The 23,689-nt window shown below is 52.8% G+C and overlaps 1 protein-coding gene across 1 annotated transcript in view; it reads left to right on the top strand.

The window, feature by feature from the left end:
* Nucleotides 1–13,857, top strand: part of HRAS (HRas proto-oncogene, GTPase) — a 39,906-nt gene extending 26,049 nt beyond the window's left edge. The window contains exons 2-6 of the mRNA XM_084262760.1: nt 3,255–3,408; nt 7,964–8,142; nt 10,454–10,613; nt 11,326–11,450; nt 13,563–13,857. Of these exons, the coding sequence (XP_084118886.1) occupies nt 3,298–3,408; nt 7,964–8,142; nt 10,454–10,613; nt 11,326–11,445 (570 nt within the window). The 5' untranslated portion in view covers nt 3,255–3,297 and the 3' untranslated portion in view covers nt 11,446–11,450; nt 13,563–13,857. The remainder of the gene's footprint in view (nt 1–3,254; nt 3,409–7,963; nt 8,143–10,453; nt 10,614–11,325; nt 11,451–13,562) is intronic.
* The last annotated feature ends 9,832 nt before the right edge of the window (nt 13,858–23,689 follow it).

The following is a 23,689-nucleotide window of genomic DNA, read 5'->3' as shown; positions in this document are numbered from 1 at the left end:
TAAATCTCCACCCTGAATGTCCCCAGACAGAGTGCGAAAACTTGGGGGGTGTCTACCATCTGTCCAGCAGTAGCCCCACTCTCCCTTCCCTGCCTCTTTTGTTTTTTTAGGAGAGCCAGAAGCATTGTCATTGGGATGGATGTTCCTTGAACCATCCCATGTGGTCATGGTGATTTTCATGTGGTGCTGAGGAGCACCCACCCCTGCATCAAAACCTGTGCGAGCATCGATGAGCAGCCTTGCTCTTCCCATGTTCAGGAGCAAAGAACAAGGTGGGAAGATATGAGATGGTGTTGGCTAAGGTCAGCATAGGGATAAGACCAGCTGCCCAACTCTGTGACAAGGCTTGGTCATACGGAAAGCACCGCTTTCCCTGCAGACGTTGGCCAGGCTTCCTCTCCCGTGGCATTTGCATGTGCTCTGATGAGCAGTTGGGTCTGTGCGCTCCCTGTGAAGCGTTTGCATCGTGGATCCTTTGGGAAAAGAAGCGAGCTCGTCTAAACATTGATTTTAGCATGCATTAATTCAGGCAGCTCTGGCACCCAGAGCTGTCAGTCATTCCCCACACTCTCGCTCTGCGTTAGGCAGCATTTTGCAGTGATGGTATGAAGTAGTCGGGTGGGTTGGACTCACCATCCTCTGCTAGCAGCTGATGTGGTCTCTGTGGGCTGGGGTCTTCTGAAGGGATAGGCCAAACAGTGCCTTCACTGGGGTGATCTTGAGGAAGGACCCCTCCTCAAGGACTCATGTCTTCTTCCCATATTGAGCCTAGGCTTTTCTCACTGCCTTAGCAAGCCCCATAGACTCAGGCAGTTGTGCAGTTCCGCCTTGAGCATCATCACTGCACCTGTATGTGAGAATGTCCTATACATGAGGGTGTACATTAATAGAGCAGGCTACATGCATGTGGTTGGTCAGTGTGATCACTTAGATTGTCTCTTGTAGTCTTGCTTTCAACCTGCATCTCTTCCTTGGCTGCCAGAACAGAGGCACATCGGACTTCTCTGGGAAGCAGTGGCACTTTCACATAGGGACCTAGGTTCTCAGTGTTATTTGTGCCTCATTTCCCACTGTTGCTGCTTTCCTACTGTGCTTAATGACCTTCAGTTTCTTCAGCAATGAAGCATGGTGCAGCAACCAGAGGTCCTGCTTGGCACAGCGTGTGCTCTTTTGCACCCCCTCCCTCGCCCTTCTTCAGGATCCTGGATGCTGAGAAGGACATGAGCTTCCTTTGCCTTCCCGCTGCGGAGACAGCAGCTCAGAAAAGGACTTTGGCAAGAAGCGGCTGTGTCTGCCTGCTCCCAGCCTGAGACAGTGATTGAACTGTCTGAGTAGTTTAAGGTTGCAGTCAGGTGGGGATTGGAGGCAGAAAGTCCTGGCCTCCTTTCCATTAGATCTTTGCTGCGTTAGCAAATGCATCAGATGAGGACAGGGTCTAAAGCGGCCTTTGCCAGCACAGCCCGTATCGGCTTCCAGGGTTTTGGGAGCTCATCTTCCCGCTAACTGCTGCCTCTTGGGTGGTTTCCCCAGAGCAGAGCTCACGGGTGGCTGCTGCAGACAAGTATCTGACCCTGGGGTGACTTTGAGTGGGCAGTCGTTGCAGTCGAACGAGGGTGGATTTCTATTTAAACTTGAGGTTTTGTAATCTTCCTGAGCTAAAGTTCCGCTTTCTTTGGTGGAGTCGGAGCAGAAATTTAAGGCGGGGGTGGGGGTAGATTAATTTTGTCCTGCTGAAGCGCCACGGCAAGTACACGGTACTGCAGAAGTGTGGTTTGCTTGTCCTGACCCTAATCCTTGTTCCCAGTTACCAGCTTTTGTGATAGCATCTTTGTCCTCTGTGGGGCATGCCAGCCCCACCAGAGCCGGGGTACCTCTTCTGCAAATCCTCCCCCTCCTTGCCGTGGCCAGTGCAGTAGGATGCACCGTCTGCTGGAGGAGGGGTGGAGGTTGTGCATGTGCCACCACCTCAAACCTGCCCTGGGGTTTGAGGTTTAACACAGCCTTGAGGACATGTAGCTAAACAGCGTATTTGGGAGGGCTGGGACTTCTTTCTTGCTCCCGTGAGCATTGACATCACTGGCCACGGCTTTCAAATCTTGTCTAAGAATTTTGTATCACTGGCTTGAGACAAGGCAAATTGGAGACAGTGCTGAGAAATGCTGGAAAACCAGACTTCTGAAAATGGTTGGTTTAGGGTTTATTTCTGATTTACACAGCCCGTAGCTTTGTTTTCTTATCAGTAACACTCCCTTGCCTCTTGAGGTTTGCTCAGGGAGTGTGTGATGTTTGCATCCTCACTGTCATGCTGAAGGATTTCAGCATACTGTGGGATAAACATGGTTTTCTGTTTGATGGAATATTTTGCCTTCATAACCACTGGCCATTTTAAAGTAACCTTCTTTACAAGCAGGGAGTATTAGGTTAACTGCAGAGGGAGTTAAGCTGTAGATGCTGCAGGTCTGTGCTGTACTTCTAGACCAAGTTTCATGGTTTGGGGTGAGGCAATCTCACATTTGAGACCCCAGAACATCAGACCATAAAAGCAAAAAACAGACAGTGGATTGTGGAGGCATAGTACAGGGTGACAGACTGAAATAAGTTTAATTTTTCTGTCCAGATTCCCAGGGTAGTCAGTGTGCTGTGTGGCAAGAAGGTAAGAAAGCCCTTGACCCTTGGCACACAAGGGCCGTCCCACCATCTCCCTGTTTCCAGGCCAGGCTTGCCAGGGTGGTACATCTGGGAGCTTGAAATGAGAGACCAGTGTGGTCCTGGAGCAGCATGCCCTGTCTTGGTCAGTTTCATGGACAATTTCATAAAGCTGTATGAAAAAAAAGTTGCATCCCTGATGGCAGCTTGCTAGTTTGTACCCCAAGGAGTGAGGAGTGGCTCTTTGCCCTCCACCATGAAGTGTGTGAACTTGTCCCATACTCAATACCTACTGAAGTCAAGCAACTTAAAAGAACATCTAAACCTTAAGGGCTGCATCCCTTCACCTTTGCCTTGCAGAATTAGGTGCCTCTGTTACAGCGTGCTGGATTCCAGACTTTGCTGTCTCTACCTCACAGCATCTGGGTGCTCCTGGGGTGTGCAGAAGACATTGGGAACGCTCGGTATCCAAGGAATGATGCTGTGCTTTAAAGATTTCTGCCTTTCCCAGCAGAAAAGGGGGGCTGACCGCTCAGCCCTGCTGTGGAGCAGATGGTGATGCCAAGGGATGCCCTCTCCTAATGTGTCAGCCATGTTTCTGCTTGCAGGTGGTGGTGCTCCTGGAAGTCCTGAGCTGGGGTCGGCTGGAAGATGACTGAATATAAGCTGGTGGTGGTGGGAGCTGGTGGCGTTGGGAAGAGTGCTTTGACAATACAGCTCATTCAGAACCATTTTGTTGATGAGTATGACCCCACGATAGAGGTAAGCAGTTCTGGGCATGTGGTCGGTCGGTCTGTCTGTCTGCCTGTTTTCCTCTTGTCTCCTTCCTTCCTCTTCTCCACCTTGCCTCTGCCCCAGAGCATGCTCAGCTTGTTCTGAAGTCTGATTTTGAGCAGGGATGTTCCTCTGCTTGGCAGAGGTATTCTGAGTCACTGTGTGCATGTTCAGAGGTCGCAGTGACCGACTTGTGCCTCCTGCAGAAGGGCGTCTGCTGAAGGGAGATGGCAAGGGAGGCAGCAGAAGCAGGCAGAGCCAGGCAGGGGCTGACAGGCAGTACACAAGTCTGCCTTTCTGATGAGATGGCAGTGTATGGAGGGGTTAAAGGTTTGGGACTGAAGAGCCATTTTGTGCATCTGCTTCAATTTCTCCTCCTGTGAAATCCGAGTAAATATATTGACTTCCCAAGCCGGCTGTGTTGGGACTTACTGCTGAAGTGGATTTTATCAGAGCTTTGGCAGTGCTGTGCATGTCCAGCAGTTTGAGCTAGGCATGCTCAGTAGCAGAACTCTTGTAGTTCCCAGTGAGCTACCTCTGCTCCATCCTGAGGACTGAAAGTTGGATGTATGGGTAGATGGCGTGGATGATAGCGCCGGCCTCTCTAACTCAGCACCCTGCCTGGAGAAGCAGGCAGGGACCCTGTGCTCTTCCAGGCTGTGCTGAGGTGGGGTCTGCCCTTCAGTAGCCATTATGCTGTTGTTTAATTTTCATTTTTTTTTTTCTTTTTAAAAACATACTCCATCCCCTGACTGCTTTCACCATCGCTAGCGAGAAGCTAATTACCCTCTGCATGACTTACACCTTTGTTTGGAGATGTGGGCAGCGGCTGCTGCTCTGCACAAGGAGTGAGTCCACCCTGGGAAGGCAAATTACAGCTCTGTCCTGCCTCTTGGACAATAACCTCCCTGTCTGCAGTCCTAAAGGATTCTCTACCAGATGTGTATAAGTGCAGCTGTGGTTGCTGCAGTTATTATTATTATGATGGCTAAAAGGTCCCAACTGGGATCAGAAATCTATTCTGGTAGGTGTTGTATGTGTAGTCCCCACCCTGAAGAGCTTACGACTTAAACAAACTAGACAAGGCTTGGTAGAAAGGCAGAAATAGTCTTACAGCCCTACAGATGGAAAGGAGAGAAAGCACTTAAAAGCACGTGCTATTACGTCATTTGGCCAAGGTCACCTAGAAAGTCTGCAGCAGACAGGGAGTTTAATTTAAGGGCTTCTGAGTCTTGGTGCCGCACCTTGTTTAGGGATACAGTTACCTTCTTCCCCAGCTCCTCTCCCCTCATGTGCTTGTTGCCATTAGCCTGTTCCAGGTTGTCTTTGACAAAAGAACTGCTGGGGGAGAGCAGCCTCCCTGGGGAGACATCTTCATGGATGGGTCCTCTTTAGGACCTTAGGGCGGAGAGAGGCAGCTTTGACCCAGTGATCTGGGTTTTGGCATCCTGGGGTTTTTTTCATCTCCAGCTGCCTGCCTGCTCCCCTGTACGTACTCTGCAGGGAATTTTCTCCATGTAAACAGGCAGCAGGGAATGTAAATCTTGCATGGCATTTCCCAGCACACCCTCCTCGCCTTGCCCACTCCTGCTTTGCCCAGGAGATGCCTGCTGTCCTGTTTTTCCCCCAACCCCACTCAGCCCTTTTCTTCCTCTTCCTAAAGCAGCCACGAGCTGCTTTTCACCCCTCTCACTCCTGGTGCTTTTCCACCAGTCCTCATGTCTCTGCAGCTCCCTTGGTTGTGCCCCACATAACCCCCACCCCTGCCATCATCTTACTCATTCCAGGGTGACTCCTTTTAATTATGCTTCATTTTACTGGGATTCAGGATGCACAGCGAGTTACCTGCCAGCCGTCCGAATGTGACCAACCAACCACCCTCCTGTGACTAAGCTGCTTTGGATCATGCCCAGGAGCTGACTCTGACTGTTCAGCCAGCTAGCAAACAGCACAGCAATGCTGCAATGGGCAGGGTAAAAGGCCAAAAAAAGGAGTGTACGTGCACAGAGCACAGGCTTTTAGATGAAAAAATATTAACTGAATCAAGGGCGGGCAAAGGGGAGAGTGAGTGCGTCGGGGTGCGCTGAGAAGATTCTCCCCAGGGCAGGAGAGGTCGGGAAGTGAGTCCTGCCCCCTCCTGCCTCCCACTTCAGTAGTGCAAATGCCTGGCTTTGTAGCTCAGTGCCAGCCAACCTCCAGCAGCACGTGCTCACACACATGCTCCTGGCTGCCCAGGAGCTGTGGGACCTTTACTTCAGGAGCAGCAGGGCCAAGGCATCAAGGAACTGCACAACACCGGCAGCATCCCGTGCTGAATGAGCAGGGATGGAGTAAAGAGTCAGGCTGTGCTGAGAACTTCTTCAGCTTTTAGCAGTCAGCTAGTGATGGGCTTCCTGAGCCTCTGGCTGCATTCTGACATAGTGTTTAACAAGTGCCCTGTACCCCCAGGACCCCCAGGGTGCTCCCAGCATCCCTCTGCGATCCTGAGTCTGAACCCCAAGCAGATGTTTCTGCCACTTGGTGCTTCACAGCTGGAGCCAGACACTTTCCCTTGTGCAAGAGGGGACATGGGGGGCTGCAGGGGAACACCAAGGCTGCGGCGTGGCAGTGGCTGGACATGGGGGCTGGTGGCAGCTACCCCGTCAGCGGCAGCCAGGACACCTGTCATGGCCTTCTGTCCCAAGCATCCCCAGGGCAGGGGTTAGATGAAGCTGGACACAAAGTAGAGAGAGTGGTGGGGAGAGCTTGTCCCCTTCCTTTGGAGACCAGGGTGCAAAGCATCCTCTGTGAGGCTGTTAATGCCTTTGCTTCAGGGAGCTGGCTGGCCTTATGGGCAGCCTGTTGATAACCTGAGCTCAGGTGTGGGATTGCTTCTCCGTAGGGGTGCTGTCTGCCAGTGAGACCTCCTGTAACTGGGGACTTGGCAATTAATTGCAAACATGTGCTGACAGTCTGGTTGTCTGGATGCAAGCCAGGACGCAGGGATGGGAGAAGGCTCGCCGGGCAGAGCAGGCACTGGGTCCTCTTTGCCAGTCCCTTCCAGGCACCAAGACACTGGAGGTGGAACCGGTGCTCTTCTCCCTTGCACCAAGGAGGCTCCAGATACAGTATTGATTAGAAGTGGGAGCACATCCCTGCAGGGCAGCCTGCCAATTGCCTTCAGAGTGGTTGGCTGGAAGCCAGCCTATCACTCCACACTTAATCCCAGTGGGTCATCACTCTCCTTTTTGGGAAGGCGCAGCTGAGAAGGTCGTGGCAGAGCAGATCTCATCTCCTCTGATTTCATGGTCCTCTCCCCAACATGAGGAAAAGACTTTAATTAGCCCCAGTAGATGACATTGTTGCAGTAATGAACCAAAGGGTGGAGGCTGTGTTAGCCCATTCCCTCTCTGTGCTGCTGCTGGTCCTGGCGGTGACCTTTGCTGCGCTGGCTGTTTGTCTGTAAGACCTGCAAAGCTCATCTGATAACATTGTTGTGGTCCTTTGAAGAGCAGCAGAGTTTGAATTCATTTTGAACTGCAGCTCTGGGAGTGGCTGCGAAGTGCTGTCCTGGTCCCGCTGCTGACCCACACCTTTTTCATACCTTCAGTTTTCCCTTCTTGAGTCAAGGGTGCTGCACCATATATACACTGGAGGTGGCTGTCAGAGAGGGATGAGGCTGTTCCTCCACGCAGGGGCTGCCCCAGCAGTGACACCAATCACGGGGGAGCAGCACCATGGGGAAGAGCAGTGCTTTGAGGAGGCTGCCTTGAAAATGAAACCTTTTGAGGGATGTCTTGGGTGATTTCCAGGCCTTCTCACATCTGTGATAAATTGTGATTGCTTCTGCTGCAAGAACTCCCCCCCCCAATTTCAAAGGACCTGCCTGGATAGTCCCTGCCTCTCCTAGAGCCCCCGGGTGGACTGGTTGTGGGAAACACCCTCCTCACATCATGATACTTTTTGTTTTCTCACCTTTGAAGAAGAGTTTTCCTATTCAAGCCCAGTTTGCAGCCTTTCTGGTGGCATACCGCCTCTAGCATGATCTGAGATGCGTTGGAGGTGCTGGATTTCCAGGTAATCTTAAACACCTTCCAGCCCTGCAGACAGTGGCTGGAAGCCCTGGCCGGAGCTGCCTTACCTGGGTATCCCCTTCCACCACCCCAGGCAGGAGGCAGCAGAAGGGATTATCTGGGACTAAATGAAGCTTAGGGAAATAGTTGTTGAGGGCTATGTGGTGGGGTAGAGACAGAGCTGCCCCTGGTCTGCCAGAGGCAGGGCTGGGAATGGGGAGAGCAAGCCAGGGGCTGTCTTTTCAGTGGCTCTGCAAGAGAAGGGGAAACTTGCTCGGCTGCTCCCTTTTGCCCTTTTTTGTTGTTTGTTTTTCTTCTTTTTCCTTCCATTTTGAAACAAATTGAGTCGGCTATTTAATGGGAACTAAACCCAAGCAGAGTGTGACCTGGCATCTTCCCAGGGATGCACTCACTGCATCCCTTCACTTGGCCAGACCCAAGCCCTCCCTTAACACACCCTCCTCTCTTTCCCTCTCCCTTCTGGCCTGCAGGATTCCTACAGAAAGCAAGTTGTCATTGATGGAGAGACCTGCTTGTTAGACATCTTGGATACTGCAGGGCAAGAGGAGTACAGTGCCATGAGAGACCAGTACATGAGAACAGGAGAAGGATTCCTCTGTGTCTTTGCCATCAACAACACCAAGTCCTTTGAAGACATTCACCAGTACAGGTTGGTATCTGGGAAGGGCCCCTTCCCTCTTGCCCTGAGCAAAGGGGAGGCCTCGCCACTGCACCCTCCTGCCCTCCCTTTTAGATGAGGCCCCATGGTAGAAGCACTGGCTGCCAGCAAAGACAATTAGCTCAAGTGGCCATTCCCCAGGGAAGAGGCAGAGCAGACGGCTAATGTCAGTGACTCTCATAAAACCCATCCGAAGGGATTGCTCGTGGCTGTCGGGGACTCAGTAATGTAATGTTTAAGTGTTTATGGTGACTAAAGAGAGAGCTGATCCTCTATGACCCCCTCCCTTTCCTCCCTAATTAATGGAATTGCTGTGTTAGTGCAATCGATCTCAGTGACTTCTGCAGGGCCTAGGAGCTGGGAGAGGAGGCTGGGAAGGGCAGGGAGGACTGCTGGCAGCCGGCATGGTGAGGCTGTGGTCTGTAGGCTGTGTGCACGTGGTGAGTGGGAGTCCTGGCTCGTTGGAGCTCGGTTTCAACCAGGGTGAAGTCAGAGCAGGAGGAAAGTCAGAGTCCCAGTGAGGTGATGTGCCCAGAAGGGTGTGCTGAGGGTGGGGTGGCAGAGAAGGGGTCCCATCCCAGCACGGTCCTGCTTTGGCAGGGTTACCCATCCTGCTTCCCTGCACTGCTGCTGTCATCCCTGCAGAGCTGGAGAGCCAAGGAGATGACACAACAGCAGCGGGAGTCTTTCCTGGTTACTCTGATGCTGGCTGAGGGGGATCTCTCTGCAGTATGCCTTTTTTTGAGGCTTGGCTTTCACAGGAGGCACTTGCAGAGGATGCAAGAGATGGCTCTGCCTGTCCCCACTCTGTCCACCGCCCACCAAGGGACTGTGTACCCCCAGTCCCTCAGCGCAGACCCGGGTCCCGGATACTCCCGCAGCTCTGAGCACAGGCACAGCCCTTCCTTGCTCTGTAGTCACAGGCACTGCTCCGAGCTGTCAGGATGTCTCATTCTTCAGCTAGCAGGTGTGTTCTGCATAATAACTGTACAGTTGGACTAATTTGGCTTGTTTTAGCTGAACCAGAGGACAAAGGATGGGATTTTCCTAAAGCACCTGAGGGATTCAGCAGCATTCATCCTTGTGCCAGGCTGGTGCCTGTGAATCACTCACAGGATGGCTCGATTTCAAACCCGGGTTTAATCATGATGTAAATCACCAGCTTTCATCTCCTTTCGCCTGTGCTCTTTGTGTTTGCACTTTTAAAGGGACATTCCCCGGAGAAACGTTGGCTCTCCCTGGTTAGTAACCATTAGGAGGGATCTCTTTTCAGCTAAGTGTAGCCCCTGCACTAAATTTAGTACTTGCATTTGCTGCTCAGGATGTTACATGGAACATTTAAGTGGCTGTGTGGCATATCATACATATAGTCAGGCTTCATTTCTGCCTTCTACTACATTACAAAAGAGATGACTGATTTTGTTTATTTTTGTTATGTGATACGTATCCAGCTGCTTTTGGATGGAAATCTGAATTCAATCAGAAGGCAGAAATCAACATTTTAAATGATGCTTTTATTAGTTAGTTAAAACCCTGTTAAATGTTTGGGACTCGTGAGCAAGAGGGGGAAAAAAAAGCTATTTTGCATCTCAAGTTAAATGATTTATTAAGCAAAGGAAGTTGTTATCTGTCAGGAGGGAATTGAATGGATTGTTTGCAGCCATAATGGCCTTTAAGATTTTTAGAAGTGGTAGATCTCATGCTCGCCCACCTAGTTTTAAATCCGAGGTTGGAATGAAGAAGCGAGCTCTGCAGCTTTTCAGCTTCCCAGTTGGTTTCTCAACTTTGAGTGACCCAAACTAAACTGAAAAGAAGCAAATACTGCCTGTGCATCTGCAGAAAAGGTTCCAGCTGCCAAAAGCTGGTTTATCAGCTCAGAAAATTCTGGTTGCAGGTGATTTTTAATTTTTTGTTTTAAATCCCCATTTGGGGGGATTACTTGATCTGAAATGTTGGAAATAACACAGGTAACTGCTTGAGTTTTTGTTTTATTTAGCTTGAATTGCCTTAAGCTCATGTCTTAATATAGGTTGTCATAATTTCAAGTTGTGTTTTGTAAACAGTTGCATGTGAAGAGCAGAAGTATGTTTAGTTTTTGTTTCCAAAAGTTGCCTTAGCTATTTTGCTGTTTACTCACTTACGTGCTGTGGTCAGTTATGTTCTCCTGAAAGTCCAACACAAGGCACTTGGCAGGAACAAAGTGTAGCTGTTAATTCTCGACAAAGAAGCTGGTGGGAAGTGTCCTGGAGCCGCCCCCCTGATGCCCTTCCTCCCTTCACTTTGGCACTTCTTACTCTTGCAGGGAGCAGATCAAGAGGGTGAAGGACTCAGATGATGTTCCCATGGTGCTGGTGGGAAATAAATGTGACCTACCAGCCCGGACAGTTGAGACCCGGCAAGCACAGGACCTGGCCCGGAGTTATGGGATCCCCTACATAGAAACGTCTGCCAAAACCAGACAGGTAGGAGGATGGGTTTAAACAAAGTTATCTTTTCTTTTCTCCAGTGCTGTCCTGGAGAGGCAGGAACGGGCAGTCACCAACTTGGAGACAGATGGGGGCAAGGGCCAGGGTTAGTTGCTTCCTCAAGGTTAAGTGCTCCATCAAGACATTCCCTCCCCTATCAGGGCTTGAGCTTCTGATCCAGAGGAGGGCATAATTCATCTCTGGCAGCAGTGAAGGAAAGATGCCTTCTCAGGGCTTTCCCCAAGTCCATGGAATAACCACCACAGTAACTTCAGGTCAGCCAAGCTCAAGGGGCTTGGCTAACCTCATCCATGGTCTGTTTTGGCAGACCTGTGGCAGAATATACCAGTGCTGGAAGGACCCCGTGGGTCTCCCAGGGCACAAAGATGGGAATGGAGCAGCTGAGACCTTCAGTTGTCTAGTGGTGGCTTTTCTCTTGGGTGGTAAACCCCATTCTGGCTGCTGAAAGCTGATTAATCTCAAGGATTTAAGAGCTCCTTGGCCTCATGGTTGTTCCTTCAATCTTGCCCTCTCTTCAGGGGCCACATTAAGATCTCTGTTGGTCTTCTTGGCTTGGTTTTGTGCCTTTAACTCTGCAATCTGCCCTGCTGGAAGACATTGCCAGGGACCCTTAGCTCGGGACCAGAGCCCTCTCTTCTCTCCACTGTCCCCTTTCAAAGTGGGCAACTGCTTGATGCTTTTCATCCAGGGCGTTGAAGATGCCTTCTACACCCTGGTGCGGGAGATACGTCAGCACAAGCTGCGCAAGCTGAATCCCCCAGATGAGAGCGGCCCTGGCTGCATGAACTGTAAATGTGTGATATCGTGACTACGGTGAGTTTTGGAAGCAGGAGGTGGGGTGTGGTGGGACTGTACTGCAAGCAGGGCAGGAGGTGACTGCAGGCACGCTCACCTGCAGGCACACGCAGCAGGAACTATTTCTGCAGGGGGTATATTTTAACAAAACACCTTTTTGGCTGAAATAGCATTTTTCCTCTCAAAGCAGAGGTAAGTCAGAATTTCCACTTTCCTGAGGACGTGCAGAGGAGGAGAGGGTTGTTTATTTCCCCCCCCTTGTTTTGTGGAACAAAATTGTGCAGGACTGAATTAAAAAAAAATACATCTTGAGTCATGTGTCCCCCTGGAAAGCTCCTTCCCATGCTGCCCCTCTGAAAGAGGAGTTGAGCTGATGTGGAAGGTGTGCGGCTCGCTGCGCCTTTGCCAGCCTGGCCCTGAAAGAGTTCAGAGGAGGAGCTGGGTGAGGGCATTGCCTCCTAATGCACTCACGTAAAGTGCCTCGTCCTGCAGCTTCGGGAGACCTGCCTCATTCTGTAAGCCCTGTGGTCTTCAGAAGCATTTCCCCATTAGCTCCATCCCCTGGGATATTTGGAACTGATGCAATGTTGAGAATTAGCCATAAGGGGGCCGTTTGGCTTTTATGAATTGCGCGTGCTGGAGCCAGAAACTGTGTTTTTCAGTGTCCGTGTTCTCTTGCCTGTTTTTCTTCTTCTTTCCTTGTGTGTTTTGTTTTAATGATGAGTTTGTTTAAGCCATTGCAATCCTGCCGGATAGCAGTGAGGGAGAGCTCCTTTTGGTGTCCCTGTGTGTGCTGGGTGGCCTTAAGCCAAATGCCGGGGAACATCTGCCTAAGTAACCAGCTCCTTCCATGGCAGAAGTGGAGACAGACAATTGGGGATGAGTGCACGGGGGAGGATATACATCTAAGGACATCTGGGACCGGGTTGTGGGAGAAAAGCCTGCAGGAACATTGCCCTTAATGTCTTTTGGGGAGTCTCCTGAGCACCCAGCCTGGCCCTTCACCCCTTTACACAACTGCTAGAGTCCTAAAGAGAAATGTGTCGTGTCCAGAGATAGTGCTTGAGAGGGTCTCACTGAATGTGGAGATGGGCAGCTGGTTTTCCTCCATCACTCTTTGAGCCAAAGGCCACAAGCACAGCAGAGCTCTCCCCCTCCCTCCCCACTCCCTTCCCCTCCCCTCCCCTCCCCTCCCCCCGCCCCCCGGAAAAAAAAAAAGCGCTGGCAGCGTTTCCTTCCTATGAGCAAAAAACCACCCAAGCACCCCACCCCTCCGCTCCCAGCTGAGGCATGTGAGGTCTCCTGGGGGCTGAGCCAAATGCTGTGCCCAGCACACTTATCACTGCTAAGGGAGGTTTTCCAGATGTTCGGGTCCTCCAGATGTTCAGGACCATTTCCTCCGGATGGGGATGCGAGCTCAGGGCTGCTTCCTGCTCTAGCTCACAGCTGACATCGTGGGCTCCGCAGGCACTGCGGCTCCCCTCTGCCAGCTGCTGGGAGCCAGGTCCCTGTTGCAGCTCAGTGGCCAGCACCAGCAAGGGCAGTGCCTTCAAAAAGAGGGGCAGGAAGGGATGGGAAGGAGTCTTTTGGAAGCAAGAGTCCCCCTTAACTCCCCTCTGTTAAGAGAGTGTGCCCTGTGAGAGCTGCCCACAGCTTTTTCTGCTGAGGCAGAAACTGGAAACCTTACATTCTGTCTTATTATCTGCAGCGGCCGAGAGCAGAGGCAGGGGTGCATCAGGGCACAAAAGGAGAAGCACGACAAGGATGTGCTGGGTTTTGAGGAGAAGAGTGGGTGTGTGGCTGGGGGGGGTTGGCTGCATTTGCTCTGGACTGACTTTGTTGTTCCAGTTGTCCCTGGAGAAAGGAGAAAGATCTCACCAAACACCGCGCCTTCCCACAACTAGGTTTGGGCAGAGGCCAAGGCTCACCCATCACACTCCACAGACCATTCAGCACATGTGCATATGCTTTGCTGAGGCAGGTCCGGACCTCCAAGACCTGTGCAGCCCTTTGCTTTCCCTCTGTGGGCACTAGTGGGGTCATCCTGAATGTGAGAGAGGTGGGTAACGGGAACGGCCTCCTGGTCCTGATGGCAGATGGGTGCTAATGTGTGTCCTTTTCTGGTTTCAGCTGACTGGACCGTGTCTTGGAGAGGTTCCTACTGTGCAGAGCGCAAGGAAAGAGGTGAAGTGAAGAAGAAGCAAACGTGTTCAGAGGAGGAGTTTGGGGGAGGGGGAGAGGAATACGACAGGGGGAGCACGAGCCCCTCCAAGGACTATCTCACACTTCACCAAGCCTGCGGCAAACGACTTTTCTCTTTTCTTTCTTTCCCTGTCCCCTCCTCCTTTGGCCTCCTCCCACCCCGGCAACTGTACAAAGCCACAGATTGAATCACAGTAAATTATTATTTGATGGTCTCGACAAACCGTCTCGATGGCTGTGTCCTCCTTCCAGAGGGTGCTGCTGTGGTGCTGCAGGAGGATCACTGGTGGGAGGGAAGGGCATTGAGATTTGCTCTCTGTGGCTTGAGGTCACGCTGTAGACCACGAAGGTGATTGGGGTGGGGTATCCTTCAGGGAAAGAGCTGTCTTTGTCTCCAGCAAGTCGTTGTCATGTCCCTGTCAGCCTACCTGGAATTCTTTGCTGGCCCCAGGTTTTGGTGGGGTGGAAGAGCACAACCAGTCGGAGCCTGTCCTCAGCCCTCCCCTGGGTGCTTTGCCTTCAACCTCATCCTTGTGGGATTTTTTTATGGCCTCAGATGCAATGCCTGGAAGGGAAGAAGCATCAGGGAAGAGATCTGAGAGCTGGGTTCACCTCAGCTGGTGCCAGTGAGTTGCTTCCTTGGTTTTTTTTTTTCCAGGCGTTTTTTTGGCACAGCACCTCCCAAATGTTTCTGTGCACCAGAGGTAGAATCAGGCCTTTCTGCTCCACTCCAGCACCCAGCTAATGCTAATACCTGCACAGCACGTACACCTGGGGCTGCTCCAGTCTTTGAGCAGCGTATAATGGCATGCAAATCCTCGTCTGCCCTGTGCACAGCTTAATTACTGGTGAGCATGTAGCAGGAGGGCTCTCCTGCACTGCAGACAGCTGTCTGGCTCCTCAACAACTTAAGGCTGAAGGATTCAGACTTCCAGTCCTTGGGTCTGGAGTGGGTAAGAGAGCTTTGGCTAAGGGCTCGTCTGGTGGGACGCCGGGTTTTTTAGCCATTTTTGCTTGGGGTCTGCCAGGTGCCTCCTGCATGGCCGTCCACTCGCAGGGCCCAGGCGAGGTGTGAGATGCGGCGCTGCACGGGGCATGCCGGGGGGCGGGTGCTCGCTGCCCTTCCCTCTCCCAAGCCATCCCACAGGCTGATTTAGCCAGCATCCCGGGTTAAGAGTGCCGCAGAGGGAAGGCCGTGCAGGCAGCGTGGCGGGGAGCCATCCAGCCAGGGCTAGCCCGGGCCTGACCAGGCGCCGGGTTGGGCAGCTGAGGCCAGCGGGGCTTGGGAGCGGCGCGGGCAGCCTGCGAGTCACCCGCCTCACACGGCACAGCCAGGAGAGAAACCCCGGTCACCCCCTGCATAAAGCCACAGCCCACCCAGGGGGTCCCAGCATCCGAGCCAGCAGCTTCCCGTCCTGCTCCTCGTCCTGTGCCACGCCGGTCGGCCACAGAGCTAAAGCAGGAGAATCAAACCCCCGAGCTGCTGCCTCTGCGTTTGGCCTGGGCAAGAGAGGACTTGTGCTAACGGCTTGCTTTTTGTTCCTGCCTGCTCTGAACTGCTGTGGGGCACAGCCCCCACCCACCCTGGCTGCAGCTGCCAGGCACCTGGTTCCTCAGGGAGGAGGGCTGATCCCAGCTGAAGTGGGAGAAGTTACCCAAGGGAAGAGCTGCTTTGGCTGGGTGTGCTTTTTGGAGCAGCACCTGTCCCCATGCTGGAGGAGTGCTGAAGGTGCTGAGTATGGTGTTACACGGTGGGGCTGGACCAGGGGCTCCCAGAAGACCTCCCAACTTACTTCAGGCATGAAGACTGCAAGTATAGATTTTGTTCCTAATAACGCCAGGCCCTGGGTGAAGGATGAACTCTGTCTGATGGCCTTCAGCTGAGAAGTAACACTGCTTAGGGCTCTAACATTCAGTGTCTGGGGCTCTCACAAGGACTGGACTCAGGATGGCTCTAACCACTGAGAGTATCTTTTCACTTCTGGTTGGAAGCCACAGGCTACAGTCAAGGACCAGGAGCCATGGCCAAGCAAGATGAGGAGCTTCATGAGGTGTCTTCATAGGGCAGGCACCACCTTCAGTTGCAAGAGGCTGGCATGTCTTGGTGAGGGTGTGCTCGAGCAGCATTTGCCAGAACACGAAGTCCTTCAGCAGTTTGGTCAGGAGCAGGAAGGCAAAGTAAAAGCATCTCCTCACCTCAGGGTGAGGTTGTCCATCTTGCTTAAGAAAGCTCTGGATTTGGTCAAGTTGTGTGTTATTGTAGCTTGTTTGAATGTCTTCTAGTTGCAGTGTCTTCTGTTGCTTCCATGGGCCACTCCTCATGACTGCTGCACCAACAGGGACTGATGATGAGCTCTTACATCAGCAGCTCAGCAGTCAGTGTCCCTGTTCTGTAGCAGACCATTGGGCACATTCTTCCTAGTGGAAGAGTCTAGTTGAAACTTAAAAGCTTTGAAGCTTCAACACTTCAAGTGGTTCCAGATAGTGAGTCTTTTCCGGGGTGGTTGGTTATAGTCCTGGTTTATGTCTGGCTAGAGCAGACAGAAATGTCCTAGGAGTCACTGGGGTTCTGCAAATGGGCCTAAAAGTTCATCAGGAGCCAGGGTACGTCTTCATCTTGGTAGGACAGTGCTGTGACAGGGCAGCACTTCAGAAGTCCAGTAGGCAGGTAGGAGCTGGAACTCTGGAGATCTTAAAGGTAGGAGCTGGAGATCTTAGAGGACCTGACTGATGGTGGTGGTCAGGGTCTGGCAGGTTGCAGACCAGTCTCCATCCTTTTGTGAATTGCCCCCAGCAGAAGTGAGGCTGCCAGGACCCTTTGTTAAGAAGCACTGGCTGTCTCAGGAGCTGAAAGCTTTTTGCTGTAATTAGAAGATCACAAGGAACCTGCCTCAGGTCAGTGTTCAAGTCCATGCTGAAAGGCTGGAGGTAGGAGGTGCTAAAAGCTTGACACCACAGCTCTTCCCTTGAAATAATGTGTTAATTGTGTATTATGTGACACTGCATCTTTGTTCCAAGAAGTTGGCTTCAGGAGAATCACAACAGACCTTCAGTGTGCAGTAAGAGGTCAGCTCTGATCTGGTCTTTGGGGTCAGAAAAAAACAGACCAGGTCGGTTCTCTCAGGTGGAGCTGTTACTCTGGGCTTTGTGCTTTCACTCGCTGGCTTGGAGCCGGCAATGTGGGGACAGGAGGGCGGCTTGCTGGCCACAACAGGCAGGGTGTCAGCATAGGAGTTCACGGTGCCTTCTCTGCCTGCTACCCGAACCTCTTGAGTCCGAAAGTAAGGTCAGGGTGGCAGTTTCTTTAGACTGAATCCAGGGCTGGAAAAGGAACTGATGGCTTTGGAGCCCAGTCAGTTGATTCCCCTGTAGTTGTTGAAGGCACATTTGTTCTAGAAGTACCTGGACTGGAAGATGACGGGTTTAGATACTACAGTTGTTGCCCTTATGACAAGGAGCTTGTTGCCCATCTCAGCTCTGCTTCTGTGGCATGAGCTTAGGTGAGCAGAATGCAGTTATTGTGAAGAGCTGCTCCAGGTGCATGGCTGGAAGCTGCAGGAATCGATGGAGGTAAGCTCTCTGCTATGTCTGGGCACATCAGCTCATGCTCGGCTGCTGTGATCTCTTCAGCCGATCACGGCAAAGCTGGACTAACCTTGGTGCTGTGCCATGGATCTTGGGCAAGTATGAACACCACCTCTGAGAAGGCTTCAGGCAGCGTTGCACTGATTATCTGTCCAGGCTGCATCTTCTGTGATGGAAGAGCGCCACCTCTGAGCCTGCTCTTGGGTGATGGAATAGCGGAGGAGGTCTGGTCTGTTCGGTCTGGTCAGCTCCGGATGCCTCAGGACTCATGTGCAAGCTCTTCTCTCCTACATCATCCAGGCACGAGGAGCTGGGGGTCCAGAGACATCACAGCTGAGTCAACTGACAGAATTGCTGGCAGGTTCCTAAAGGTGCTGATTAAGTGCTGGAACAGTTCTCCTGTTCTGCCAGGGCTTCCACAGAAGCGTTTTCCTAAGCCAGCAGAGATAGTGACTCCAAAGCAGATGAGTGTATGGTGCTTGCTGAAGGCTTTGGCAAGCATCTGGGTTGAGTTTGCAAGAGCTGGCAGTGATGACTCAGTGCTGGAGACACCTGAGTAGCAAGTGGGGAGTAGCTGAATGAAAAGCTGACCTGCACAGAGCAGCCCTGCCTAAATGCTGGCCTCATCTCACAGTGTTGTTGGGTAAGGAAGAGCAGACCACACTTCCCCTCTGGACTACAGTTCACTGCTGCAGACCTTTCCAGACCAAGTGGCACCTCTGTATCACTTCTCCTTGGCTCCACCAGGAGCCATAAAGGTAAGCAAAGCCATCCAAGAAACAGCTTCCCCAAGCAAATCCCTGCCTGAGTGAGCTGCTTGGCTTAGAATCCCTTGGAAGAGGGACAGGCTGGGTGGCCTCCAGGGCACAAATCACCCAGGCTCTTAATGGGGTGGCTGGAAGCAGGAGCTCTTGGTATTGCACCCCATCTATCCACAGGTACCTCTAGGGACCTCATACCAGCTTGGGAGCAAGGATGTAAGTTTCTGACAGTTAACCCTTCTGTGTGCCTTAGGAAGAGCCTGTTTTACTGTGTGGAAGAATAGGGCTAAATAAGCCAGGCTTAGGGCCTCAAATTCCTTAGACTTGTGCTTTTGTGTGCGCCTTCAAAGCCATCTACATCCCCATCTGGGGATCTTTTGTAGGTGCTGCCAGTGAGCAGGGACACACGTGGGGTGGGAGCACCTGCTGCATCTTTCACTGAGACACTGGCTGAGATGATTAGGGAGATGTTTCAGCTCTGGTTGGCTTATCTCTGTGTCCATGTCCAGTTACATGTGTGATTGCCTCACTACCAGGAGGATGCTGGTGCCCACCCTGCAGGCCTCCTTGGCTGCTGAGGTTGTAGTACTTGGGAGATGGTTTGGGAGGGGGTCAGACCCCTGTCTTTCGGCTGCTGGGCTGTTAATTTTCTCCATGTGCTGGTTATACTCGATGAAGTGCTGTGGGAAGGGGTAGCCTTGCTCAGAGGATGGAGTGACAGCAAGCATCCTGGCTGCCAGCAGCTGGTGGGAACTGGGACAGGCAGATGGGGCTGGCACCATGTGCAGCTCTGTCTCCCCTCGGGCAGCCCAGCCCTGCTCTCTCTGTGGGCTGAGTAGAGGGTGTGTGGTTCAGCAGAGCGAGGTCCTGGCCCCAGCCAAGGGGGCTGCACACCCCGAGCTCTGTGTACCCCCACTCTGCTCCTCAACTCCCGGCTGCTGCCGCCACAGCCCCTCTCCAGCGGCGTGCAACATGCACAGCAGCGGGTGAGCATCGAGCAAGAGGCACATCAGCAGGTCAGCAGCACCACAGGGTGAAGAGGAGGAAGACTCCCAGACCCAGCCAAACTCTGTCACTGCCTCTGCCAGACAGGCCAGGGCGTAAAGCTCCCAGACGTGGCATGCCCACATCTCTCCCCGCCCCTGCTGCATCTCAGGACCAGAGCCCAGAAGAGCCCAAAGCCATGCTCCCTCCCTTGGCTTGGCTCTGCTCCAGGCTCCAATTAGCATCAATTATTCAGAGCTGACTCCTTGATGCATCTTGGGGGTACTGGGCAGGGTTGCAGAGCTCTTAGTGGTCACGGGTGGTGGGCAGGGCAGATGAGATGGATGGAGAGGCAGTAGGATGACTGGTCCCTGGCTGGCAAGACCACTGGGTTTTCTGCAGTTCGTTTGCCACTGGTCCCAGTGCTGTACAGCAAATGGTTAGTGGTAAGCTTGGGCTGGGGACTACAGAGCTGTCCTGCCTTTGGTCCCCTGGGAGCAGCACCCACGCCCCAGGGGGCATGGGAAGGGGTTAGGGGTTCTGCTCCACTGGAGCAGAGGCTGCCTGCACTCCCGTGTTCCAATGACAGCCAGCTGCAAGAAGGACCTGCTGCTGGCCGAGGCCAAGCCCATCAGTGACGGTGGCAGCACCTCTGAACAGCTTATTTTGTAAGGAAAAAACCCAAAGCAGCAGCAGCAGCTTTTTTTTTGCCACCACACAGAGGCAGAGGAGATGTGAGAAACTGCAGCCAGCAAGATCAGTGCAGAAGGAGGGGGAGGCGGTGCTCCAGGAGCCAGAGGAAAGATTCCCCTGCAGCCCATGGAAGATGGGGAGTAGAGACCCCACCTGCAGCCTGAGGAGACACCCCACGCTGGTGTGAGTGAGGCTAAATGGAAGAGGCTGCTCCCATGTTGGAGCAAGCTCCTGGCAGGACCTTCAGCCTGTGGAGAGAAGGCTCCACACTGGAGCAGGTTTGCTGGGGGATGTGTGACTCTGTGGGTGATGCACACTGGAGCAGTCTGTTCCTGAAGGTCTGCACCTCACGGAAGAGACCCACACTGGGGCAGTTCGTGAGGAAGGAGTACGGTCTCTCATGAGAGGGACCCCGTGCTGGAGCAGGGCTTCCTGAGGAGGAGAGACCAGCAGAGATGATGTGTGATCAGCTGACTGAAAACCCCATTCCTCTGCTGCTCCCCTGTGGTGCTTACTGGTTTTGGGTTGTTTTTTCGCAGGGCTGCAAATCAGGTGTTAAAGTTACTAGAAACGAGGTAACTTAAGAGCACTGCAGAACAAGGTAGGAGCTTTTTGACCTCTCTAGGTGGGGCAAAGCACTGCCTGCAGCACCCCCCCAGGTGATGCACAGGGATGCCACGTTTTCTGCACTGCCCTGAAACCCGAGGGTGGGGTTTAGCTAATCCCAGCCCCTCGATTTTGCTGTCAGTTTGTGCCGAGAGAGAGCTGACCCTGCGTTTACCATAACCATGTTCTGTAGGTACCAAATACCAGCTTTCTCTTAGGGGAAACGAGACTGCTGCCCAGATTTAACATCCCAAAGGCAACGGTACCGTGTCATTGACAGGCAGGAATCACTGGCCCAGCAATGTGGGGTGTGTCTAAGGTGCTGTTCACACACAGCTTTTAAAAATCCATTTTCAGCTGTGAAGGGCACCACCTCACGCTCCCAGCGCCTGGTGTAGGCATGATTCAGGCCTGACTCGCGTAGCGTCACCGTGAGTCGCACCCACACACCTCTCAAGGAGCTGTGTCCACCGGCTCCCCATCCCCTCTGACGCTTGCAGGGCTGCCTGCAGGCAGGAGAACAACCCCCAAACCCAAAATCTCAGCCAGAAAACAGAGCAACTGCATGTCAGAAGGGCTGTGCAGGGGCTGGGGCCGGGGTGTGGCCCTTGGCTCTGTGAGCTGGGAAAGGATGGCAGTACACAGAGTGGATGTCTGGATTTAACTGCAGTAGACGAGCTGGGAGGAAGGCAGGGCTGGAGGGGGTTGGACCTGCAGCAGCTGAAGCACACCCTATGATCCAAGGTGAAAGCCAGCTGGCGAAGGCAACTGGTCTTGCTGCAGCCTCTGTTGCCGTAAGAAACCTCATGGAGTCTAATTTTATGCTAAAGTTCTTTAACTGTTATCAGTACAACCATGTAAAACACAGCATCACACACTCCAGACAGTCCCTTTAGATCAGCGTAGAAAGGAATGGCTGACTCCCTTGGCAAACCTGTACCCCAAAAAACAACAAAAGAGAAAATAAAAGCACAGATGTAAGCATGTGTTTTTAAGTAATAATTACAATACATCAGGAACAGTCAGGGAGGAAGCGTTCCACGCTGTAAACACGGACAGCAAATCAAAGAGAGAAGCAGGTGGCAGCCGGGCTCCTGAAGCCCCCGGCCGAGACAGGCCCCGGCCTCAGCCGCCGTCCCACGCTGGGACCCACCCCAGCGCCGGTCCCTGTGGCTCCTGCTGCCCGCCAGTGCTGCAGCCACTCAAAGTGCTCAATTACAGACAAAAACACCAGCCCCAAGCCCACAATGTTGATCAACGTTGATCTTTAAACCTGCGCGGGGGGGGGGGGGGCGGGGAGGCGAGAACGGCCCCAGGGCTGCGAGGGCCAGGACAGCGGGAGCGGCCTTCCTGAGTTTGCCGGCGGGAGGAGCGGCCTGTGCTGTGGGGCTGACGCTGGGGTGATGGGCAAGTGGCTCGGGCTGGTTCCCTTTGTCCTGCCGAGCTGCCACCCTCACCCTGCTCCTTCCTTCCCCTCCTACCCCCAGCAAGAGAGCTGAGCCTAGGCCATGTCCTGCCCACCGGTTGCCCCAGACCCACCATGGCCATACCCTCATCTGCAGCAAGAGGCAGAGAAGCAGGAGGTCCTTCCCTAGCAGATTGTGCTTCTCGTGCTGAAGTGGGAGCATCACCTCAAGGAACGCAATGCGTGTTGCTGGCTCCCAGCCAGCTCAGGCTGCTTTGCCCCCCAGGGCACTCTTCCCCATTCCCAAACCCACCGGATTTCAGGGGCTGCAGGCTGAAGAAGAGACTCTTAGCTGGCACTGTGAGGAGCTCAGAGGCCTTCCCAGCAAAAAGCACACTGGTGGGAACAGGGAGCCTATGTCTGCCTAGTCCAACAGTTGCTGAACCCCCAGGCTTGGAGGTGACTTTGCTGCCTGCTCATGTTAGGGCTTGGAGAAGAGGAACTTACTCCCCCCTCCCCCCCCCCGTCCTGTTGAACACCATGTACCAAATGCCATGCGCTGGGCACTGTGCATCTGCCAGCTCTCCAAAATCAGAGCAAACCACCTTTTTTATGTGAACACTGCAAAATGTCCCAGACACCCTGGGTGAGGAACCCAGGCACAAATGCAACACCATCTGTAAGGTTGTGTGCCTGAAATGGGGCAGGTCAGAATGAGGGGAAAGAGTTCTCAGCTCTCACATACACAAGCCAAAAGCTCAGATATATTGGCAGGAGGTCCTATGTGAGCTTTAAGGAGAGGACAGATTTCCCCCTGGGCTACAGAAACCAACCCAAGAGGTGTCCACCAGCCCTCAGATGCTTCTCAGTGCTTCACAGCAAACCCCGTTGGCCAGTGGGCCGCTGGCAAAGGGCAACTGATACCTGTCCTGAAATACTGCCCAGGTATTTTAACACACAAATAGGTTTAACTACTGCACAGTTATTGAAAAACACTCTAACATAAAAGCAAGTCAAGCACCATTGTCCTAGAAAGGACCTGTGCTGTCTCAAAACTCAAATACTGAACACTGATACAGCACTGCTCCAGGAGGAACCCTTGACTCCTCCCAACACCCCTGCGAGGTAGCTAATAGGGTTACCCCTGCTTTGCAGAGGGAGAGAGGACAGGCAAGGCTGGAGTCTCAGCAAGAGATGGGGGGGGGTCTCTGACCAAGTAGGGGCTGCAATGGAAGCTGAGGGTGCTGTGGTCTGGCTGGCTGTATCCAAACAAGATGGGGGGTGCTGGCTTTGCTGCTCTCCTTGCTGCTAACATAAAACACCACATGCACACAAGGGAAAAAAAAAACCCAAACCAAACCCCAAACCACCACTGATAAACCCCCACCTATCAAGTAATTTAGGGAAAGTTTCTGCTGGGTTTCTGAGTAGGCTTCAGATCAGGTTATTTATCTATCTCAGCTTGTGAGAGAGATTAAAAAAAATTCAAAGTCTTCCATAGAACTCAAAGGAGTTTTTGCTCAGTGTCCCCACTGAAAAGATGGGAATCCCACCTGCAATCCCACCTAAGGTTGCACCTGCAGCCACCCCATGTGGACAGCAAATACAGCCACCTGGGTGAGCTTATTTCCTGCTGCTTCTGTTGATGTTCCTTCCTGATGAAGTCCTTTCACATGCAAAGTGAACAGGAAGTTGAGCCAGCTCCTTTCAGTTGGGTGAGCCGTCCCTGCACACCTCCACCCGACAATTCAAGCCCTGCAGTAGTGACACCAGGGGATGGGGAAGAAACGGACAAGCCACCAGGACTTGGTGCATGAAGGGTATTTGTGCACCCACCATGTTACCCCCTCAGCTCTACAGCATCATCTTCCAAACTCCCATTCTTAGTTGTTGATGTCTGGGTGGGCTAAACCAGATGGGCTGATACCACGTTCTGGGCCACGTGCTTCCCCTTCCCACCTCCTGTGCTGTTTCCACCCTGACACTTAACTCACTGGACGTAAAAGCAGGCTTCAGCTTAA

The sequence above is a fragment of the Gallinula chloropus genome (assembly GCF_964237585.1).
Source record: "Gallinula chloropus genome assembly, chromosome: 4".
Classification (NCBI taxonomy): Eukaryota; Metazoa; Chordata; class Aves; order Gruiformes; family Rallidae; genus Gallinula; species Gallinula chloropus.
The sequence above is the reverse complement of the archived record's forward strand: the minus strand, read 5'-3'. Positions and strand labels throughout refer to the sequence as shown.